The sequence below is a fragment of the Anopheles arabiensis genome, chromosome 3, assembly GCF_016920715.1.
Source record: "Anopheles arabiensis isolate DONGOLA chromosome 3, AaraD3, whole genome shotgun sequence".
Classification (NCBI taxonomy): domain Eukaryota; kingdom Metazoa; phylum Arthropoda; class Insecta; order Diptera; family Culicidae; genus Anopheles; species Anopheles arabiensis.
In genome coordinates, this window is record NC_053518.1 from 15,983,433 (window position 1) to 15,992,419 (window position 8,987).

Below are 8,987 nucleotides of genomic sequence, written 5' to 3' on the forward strand. Positions count from 1 at the left end.
CAATCTAGGGCTTATGCAAACAGAAGGTCCATGGCGAGTGTTTTGTGTTGATCGTGGTGTAAGGTCTTTATCATCTGTTTCGTGGTCGTCCAATGATATCCAATGAATCTGCTGGGGTTGTTCAAGGTAGCAGTCGGTGTATCGTTAGCTGTTTTAGATATTTTAAAGGAGGTTAACGTCTGTGCGGAATTCTTTAGTGGGATTTAAACTATCAGTGATCGGAAATAATGTTTTTTTTTCTTTAACTTGATCCTTAGTTTATAAAACCATCTTATCTAAATGACACTAAACTTCTAACTGATTTGTTTATCAACTGAAATGAACCAACGTCAACTAGAGCAAACATACTAACGATAATGATAGCTTTAATAACAACCATAACAAGTGCATAGTTAAGTGTTTAACAACCGGAACTAAGCTCAGCGCCCTTTGTTCTTAGAGCTACATCCTTGGAGCTGTCTCCCCGGGATGTGGTTCCCCGGCATCACTGAGGGGAAAGAAACTGAGGCCTGATGAGGCAATTGCATTTCAATTACTGAAATGGAAAAAAAGTCGTACCGCTGATCGTTTTATATCTACAATGAGGCTAAAGCACAAAACGATAACATAAGATTAATTGAAGTGTAGACTCAGGAAATTCTAGGGACGAACACTTGCCAAAACTACCGTTAGTTAACCGCTAAAATACAGTAAAAATGTATCAACATACTAACAAAAATACGCTCTTGGAAGAATATTTCGCTGATGAGTGAATTATTCAATAGCTAATTGCAAAAAAATACGTAAAAAACGTCTAAATAATTCCTATTTTTCACTTTTACAACGAAATAGAGCAACCGTGCTATCACGACTCTAAAACACGATTTTACGATCCTACACCTCAATGGACAGGTATCGCTCGAAATGATAAAGAAGGCAGCCTATTTATATCAGTACTATTTTTATTTACATCGCTTTAAAACAAACCTACAACTTAACGACACTTTATATTTATAGCTTACTTAATAATACATTCAATTTGGAGCAGCTTAAAGAGCAATACCACCAGCGTCTGCTTTGCATGTCAGATACTATTTTAAAACACACAAACACACACCACGTCCAGTAAAATACCGGACACGGGCACAGCATAATCTACTTCTGGTCGCATGACTTTGCTAGATTGCTATTTACATTCAAACTGCTCGGTGAAGCGCAAGAACTGCCCGGAACCTGGAATAGCAGCGCGGGGAGGTTGGGAGACTTGTAGCTGGTAAGTTTAGAGCGACACGCATGCCACGGCGGTTCCAGTGAAGCGAGCCCAACAGGCTCTCTCGTTCAAAAGGTTAAAAAAAGAACGTCGACAACAACTATTTACAACACCCTAGGTCTGCGTGTAGATGTCCGGTTTGTAGCTGCCACAGCGTGGAAAGTCCTTCGGGGCCTGTTTCATCTCGTCCAGCTCGCCCACCTGCAGCACAAAGCTCATGCCGATGCCGAGATGCCACTCGAAGTGACAGTGTACCAGCCAAAATCCTGCCGGGGTGATTGCAGAGTGCGAGCAAATGGGCAAAAAGGAACAAAAATAATAAAAAATGGGCGTAAAATTAAAATGTGCATCCTGCCTCCCTGTTTCCATCGGTACTTCCCCGTACCACCTACCTGGATTGTCCGCCCGGAAGCGTATGCGGGTGTAGCCGCGCGACGGCACCGACACAGTGTCCTTGTACGGTGGGTTATGGTCGCTAGGCATGGTGCGCGAGTACCGGCGAGCCCGCTCGACAAAGTCCACCTTTTCGCTTTGCGTCCCGAACTGGGGCAGCTGGCCCATCCCCGTCACGATGAACCGATGGCCGTGCAGATGAAACGGATGGTACAGGTCGCGTACCACTGCGGGTGGGGTGGCGTATCAGGACAAAAAACAATGTCAATCGATTAGAAATAAAACAAACTGAAGTGGCACGCGCGTTCGACCGCGCTCGCGTTACCTTCCGCGTCGTCGATCAGCGACATCTCGACCACGTCATTGAGGGCCACCTTCAGCCGGTGCAGGCAGAAGCAGGCGTGGTGCGGTTTGCACCGGGCCGGCCGGTGCGTGTTGTTGCAGAACATCCCGTCGCCGCCAATCAGTTCCGGTTGCGTGAGCAGCGGAAAGTCCGGGAACACCATGCTAATGTTGTTCGTGACGCCGATGTTGTTGAGCGTAAGTACCACGGCTGGGTGTAAAAAATGGACACACCAACGTCACATCACATTATTCCTGAGTGTGTGTGTGTGTGTGTGTGCAAGGGGAAGAAGGGAAGGGTCACTTACTCATGTAACGGACGTAACCTTGGTCGGAGAAAAGTACCGCCGGGTCGGCAGTGAACGTGTTGAACAGGATGCGGAACGTTTTGTTCGGTGCTGCATCGATCAGGTCGTCGTCCCGGTGGACCTCGTGCGATTCCAGATCGGCCACACACAGATCGTCATCGTCCGGTACGTAGCACGTGGCGTTCGGGTTGTTGAGAACCTTTTGGAGGAGGGGGTGAACAGGAACAGTCACGATTACATCACGGTTTGTTCGATGGTGCGACGCGGCGAAGCGAGAAGTTCGTTATTAATAATGACGGCGTGTTGTGGCTGTTTTTGTTTTGTTCTACTTGTCCTTTTTAGCGTGGAACGTGGTACAGAGTCTTTAGTTGGAGTTTGTTATTAGAACGGTGTCTAAAGTAAGACCTTTCAAGAGTGTGTAAGTATAGATCGCCACTCGAAACCGAGAGTGGCTTCGAGTGGCCGTCCGCGGGGGACTTTTGCTGACGAATATGGTTCTTTCGTCCCGGGAGCGCTTACTTTCTATTTCGATGAAGCAATTATGCTACTGGTTGTGTAAAAAGAGTACTCAAAAGGTAGCGCTGGATGCAATGGGTGGGTTTAAAGACGCACAGCACGTTTGTGCTGCACTCATTTGTAAGTACAATCAACGCAGTTTTACACCAGATAATATAGTTATCATTGTTTTGAACGCTTTATCTATTGTTTTGTATTGTTGTCTATTTCAATTACATTTCAAGTTGTTTACTTTATACGTGATAGAAGATAAAAGGATTAAGAAGTAAACACAAATTTACTCTTAAGGCAATAAAATTGGCAATAGTTAGTAGATAGGATAGTTTCAGGCTGCTGAGCTAAGAGCTTCTTGAGCTCCATACACATCATGTATCCTAGTAACCAATCTAATACGATGCTGTAGGATATCTTTAGTACTACTGAGTAATAGAACATCATTTGACTGGGGTAGACTTTTTCAAGTATTTAAATGTTTACTTGTCTATGGATAAAGGCTCCAATTTCGTCACTTCAACTATAACTTTAGGATAAAAACATGTAAAAAATCTAAATTATATCTCCTGTTCAATGGATTCTGGTTGCAAACATATGCCATAACCTTCAGTTGTTTTAACATACATAGGCATTTCCCTTTGATTGCTTCACTGGAATCCTAATGTGTTAATAAATAAAAAAATGGAAGAAAGAAGATAAATTATGCTTCTATGAGCACCTCTTCGTTCGCCCTAATCCTGTCATGTTAATCATGACCTAAGGCAAATATTAAGGCATTTTAATGCCCTAAGGCAAATGTTTATCTTAACAATTTGTTAGATTGTCCTTATCTCACCAACGTGGCAATGACCTTGTTAAAAGAATGTTGCATAAAATGGCAATACATCTGCTAGGAAATACCAATTCCTGTTACTAGCGCCTAAAGGTATGCAAAGTACCGTTTTGTAATTTGAACTAGCATGTTGCGTCATGCATTGTTGAAGTATTGCCGGTATTTGTTTAAAAAAACTGTTTTATTATAGAAAACGCTCAAGTAAAACTTAACACACACACAAAAATGTTTACACTTTCATCTACCAATGCAAAGCGGCCATAAAAAAACACTTGCTTGGTTTGTATTGTAATAAGCTTTTGCAATAGGTTACAATACTAAGCTAAGATAGTAAAATTAGTTAGATAGATTAGTAGTACTGGCTGGGGGATCAGATCAAATCCAATCTTCAAATTGAAAATACTATCGGATCCTATTGAATATCCGATAACAGCTTCTTATGCACGTGTTACCTCTAACGGCGACACTTACTGCCACTGAGTACAACGTTTTAAGAACCTTTCTTAATCTTAGAATTCTAGCTCCATAAAGAATTTAAGTCCAATGAAAATAATTAATATATTCTCTCTTTTCGTACACCGATGAGCTACACCGCAAATAAAGCGCCCATTTCTCATCACACACCTACGCCCTACGGCTACAAGCGGATGTATTTCGTTATTCTAATAAATGAAGCTATTTACCGATCGCTTAGCAGCCGGATGGGCGGCCCAAAAGCGGCAACAAAATAAACCAACAAACCCCGAAGATGGTTCTTGGACCAGCGTTTTGGGCTGGGCGATAAGTGGGCGATAATGATTAAACGATGAGACCGGGCTGGGAGGGGGGTAGCAAAATGAATGAAAAAAGAAAAGCCACTGGTCAGCTACAAACACATAATGAGGCTCGTTTGTTTCCGTTAGCACCTGAAGAAAGAAACTCATTTGCCACGGGGCGTATATTAACCGCCTCGATCAGTTCCTACGCTCACCGTTCGTTGAATAGTTTGTTAGTGTGTGTGTGTGTTGTTACTTGCTTTTTTTCTCTTCTTTTTCTAACGTACAATCTAGACAGTAAGGTTCGGTGCACCAACGCGCGCACCAACAGACACGTTGACACGATCCACGTGGGAATTCGCTCGAAGCGAATGCACGGATGGCACGTGGGTGACGATTAAACGTTTACTTACCGTGCCCGATGGGAACCGGTCGTCCCAGCTGGGAGGCGTACGCTTCGGGTAGGCTAGAACCTTTTCCGGTACGTGGGGCGCTTCGTCCTCGTACGATAGGACGGCAAACTCTTCCCTTCGCTCGATGTTACAGAAGCCAATGGCACGGACCCGCACCCAGTAGGTACCTGTTGGAATGGGTACAGTTCGGGAGGGTTTGGGAATTAGTTGAACATCAGTGGCAAGCGAGCGTTGCAGGGGTAAAGGAATTGGGTACTATACCTGGTTTCTGATTTGCCGACAGCACAAAGTCGTACCGTTCGCCCGAGGTGGAGATGAGCGTGTCGACCATCGTGGGCTGCACGGCGCCTCCATCGGTTGCGATGAGCTGCATTCGATGCTTTTCAATCTATCGGGAAGTGATTGGGATTTGGGATGGAGGAAACAATTGAACCCAATTAGATGATGTGTTTCAAATGGAAACAGGATTTAAATAAAATAGAGAGTCTTTCTTCCCATTTGCTTTACCTTTACACAAATTAGCTTTAAATACTAATTCAGGCTATTATTAGCCATGAGGTATGCTTTTTGTGTTTGAGGGTTTTGCAGTTTTTTTGGATTAGGCAGCGTTGTTTTCATGAAGCTTAAACACAATGTTTTCTCCTTTCCTAGAAGTAGCTTACTCACTAGTATCATCGTACCAGTATAAGTCCCAGAAAATATACGAACAACACGCCAATTATCAACGATTTTCAGCCGAATATTGTGCAATGTGGTATTCATTTGCGCAAAAAACACCATTAAACGATATCAAATTAGAGTGTGGAAACATGTTGCCCGCAATGCTGTGCAATTTGATAAAATAATTGTTCATAAACATTGCATTATATGTTGTAAAATAAGCTGAAAAAAACCGTTGTAACAGTTTTATGCAATTTCTAAAGCTTATCCCACATATTGTGTGGAATTTCTGCTAATACTTTTGTTTTTACTTGTATCTTCTTTTTCATAGACATCAGTCAACTGATACGATAATTGCTTATTTCTTAGAATTTCGTGCGGTAATTACGTTTAAGCTTTTAAAAAGACTATCAATATTTTCTAAGAACAGTGCAAAAGAAAAGGTTGTAAATATGTATTACTAATATGTAAATATATCATCATTATTATAGTGTGAAGTCCTGAAAAAAATCCTTATCTCCTGATGTAACCATCATATATATGTTGTGCATGTGAAATAGACGTTGAAAGGGTCGGTCTCGTGGTATAGTCGTCGTCAACTCGTACGGCTTGACAACATGCACGTCATAGGTTCAAGCTCCGAATAGACCGTGGCCCCATACGTAGGATTGACTATCTTGCTATGGTAATCAATAAGTCAGGCAAGCCTTGACCGAAAACGGTTGTGCCAAAGAAGTAGAAGAAGAAATAGAAACTCAATCAAATTGATAGTAAAACATAAAAGAAGTATTTTTTACGTGAATTAAAAGATTTGAGACATATATTTTCCCCTCTAAAATATTAAATAACTATAGTAGTAAATAACTATATGATTCGCTAATGCAAAATCTTCAGTAAAAGTAAAAATTTAATTAAAATAACTGTATGTCTTAAGAAACATGTTATGAATAATTATTATAGAAAAAAGCAAAAATAAATTAAAATATAGAAACCAGCAGTTCATACATATTTTTGTACGCCACGCTTTAACAAGCCTATAAATACAGAGAACCAGTGAGAGTTAATCTTTACTTTATCAGTAAAGCTTATAAAGAAAATTCATCGTAACTACTAATTTTTGCCCATTCAATTTAACCTCTTCTGGGTTTCAAATATTGTCATAACGATCATAACGTTTTAAGCTAGTTTTTTTTAAACTAAACTTTTGTTGTATGCTCTTTACTATTACTATAAGTAAGTATTTACTTTTTCTAGTTATCTTTACCCTGTAGATTCTTATCATGGTGATAATATTTTACTATTTCTTAATTACTTTTTACTTTTTGCTAGTGACTGTTGCTAGTTTATCATCATTAATTATATTAACTTCTTCTTCTTCTTCTTCTTATTCTTCTTTGGCTCAACAAACGTTGTCGGTCAATAGTCTGCCTGTACCACTTGTGGGCTTGGTTGATTTCCCCTCATAGTATGATAGTCGTAGGACGTATGGCAGCACGGTCCATTTGGGGCTTGAACCCATGACGGGCATGTTGTTAAGTCGTACGAGTTGACGAATGTACCACGAGAACGGCTTACGAGACATGTTGGCACGATATAGACCGCGTTGATGTAGATAGATAATAATATTTGTAAACATCGTCAAGAGCAGATCGACCTAACTTCCACTTTACCCGTCAGATGGCGTACCAGATACACCGAAAGGGACGACAGGGTTAGTTTGTGCGACAACTAGTTCTCTCAGAATAGGACCAATCAGGTAGCGGTTCAACCAGGGTCAAGTTCGCACAGCTGATCGAGAACAGGGCGCCATCGCGAAACGCGGTTAGTTGCAAATCAGAACACGGAAAGACACCACCAATTTTAAAACTGATTGAATAAACGACAGTTTGTAAAATTATCTTTACCGTTTGCGACTCAATTAATCGAGTGCTATACACGTAGTATCAAGACATAACGAACTAGTTACTTTAAATTATACGCTCAACTTGATTCCACAAACGCAGCCAGTAATTACAGATAACAAGTGACTATTTGATTAAAAAAATCCTTTCTCTAGTTGATAGTCAAAATAAATTTTGCTACTTACTTGTAATTGAAAGGGACAAAATTGACTGCCACTGCTGACTAGGCGAAACCGATACCGGTAGCCCTTCTTCACCCGGTACACAGTCAACGGTGCCTGCGTCTGTAGTTCGTGTTCCTCTTCCTGGACGAGTAGCCAAAGAAAGTGTTGCGATCACAAAGAAAAAACAAACAAACAAAAGTCCACTTACATCAAAATGTCGCCCTCGCCCATTGATCAGTATCGAGTCCATGCGCACGGTGCTGCTCTGCAGTCCCGGCACAAACTTCTCCACCAAATCCAGCGTCCAATCCGAGATGATGATGTGATGCTCGGTCAGATCGTAATCGTATAGATGGCGATTGATGTCGGTGGGCGATCGTATCACAAACAGCCCATAGTGCCCGTTCGCCTTCTGATGGCCGGAGTGTGAGTGGTACAGCTGGGTGCCCGGTTCGGACGCGTTGAACGCGTACCGGAAGGCGGCCCCGTTCGGGATCGGACACTGCGTAATCATTGGCACGCCGTCCATCCACGGTGTGTCGTACTGGTGAGCACCGTGCCAGTGAATGGTCGACTCCAGCCCCTCCATGTGGTTCACCAGGTCCACCACGATCAAATCGTGCCGGCAGACGTGGATCGTTGGGCCCGGGATGCGCCGGTTAAGGGCCAGTACGCCCCGCTCCATACCGTCCGCCGTGATGCACTGCGGGTGAAAGCAGTGGCTTCGATTGCCCCATCGGCAATCGCCACACGCACTGGAGTGGGGAGGGACATATCATGATCGTGGCGTTGGCCCGGCTGACGACACCATACTTACGATCCCATCGCCGCATAATGTTCCGCAATCCAGCGAAAGTAACACACACGTGGGGCTTCCCGTTCCGTGCAAATACGATCACACTCGGCACCTTCGTGAAATTCTGCAAGCTGCAGTGGAACCGGTCGGTCTTTGGCCGAACGAACTGCGTCGAGAAACTGTGGTCCGGCCATAAATTTACCCACCGAAGGAAACACTGCCAACGGGGAGGGAAAATGGAGAATCAATGCACTACTAAGACCGCTACTAACCAGTCAAGCTAAAGCACACACACACTCACCCGCCTTCGGGTAAGACAGATGTCGAACGACAAACACTAAGCACACCGCTCCCAGGAGTAACCAAACGGGGAAGTAGTAGCACCATTTCCGTTCCATCCTTTCGCCGCAAGTGATCGTCACGAAATGATGCGTCGTCGGGTTGGTCGGTTTGGTAACTTTGTGGTACCATCAATGGAATTTTGGAACTTTAGCGTTATCACCATACTGACGTGGAAATGTCGTCTAATCAATCCCTCTCACCGCGCACTCTGACACCCTTGTTACATCAGATCGGGGTTTGGGGAGCAACCGAAAACTGACCCAACGTTCGGGCCCGTTGATTGGGGTGTGCGTGATTTATTAAGAGTTCGTTAATGAGCGTC

At 43.1% G+C, this 8,987-nt stretch overlaps 1 protein-coding gene across 1 annotated transcript; it reads right to left on the minus strand.

Moving 5' to 3' along the window:
- Positions 1-959: 959 nt before the first annotated feature.
- On the minus strand, positions 960-8,734 carry LOC120902085 (laccase-3-like). The gene is made up of 10 exons (XM_040310573.1): positions 8,625-8,734; positions 8,345-8,540; positions 7,736-8,282; positions 7,549-7,668; positions 5,064-5,190; positions 4,803-4,969; positions 2,293-2,491; positions 1,968-2,195; positions 1,642-1,869; positions 960-1,515 (listed from the first exon to the last, which is right to left on the minus strand). Exons 1-10 carry the CDS (start codon positions 8,719-8,721, stop codon positions 1,364-1,366), a joined length of 2,061 nt encoding a protein of 686 aa, XP_040166507.1. The 5' UTR covers positions 8,722-8,734; the 3' UTR covers positions 960-1,363.
- Between the last annotated feature and the right edge of the window lie 253 nt (positions 8,735-8,987).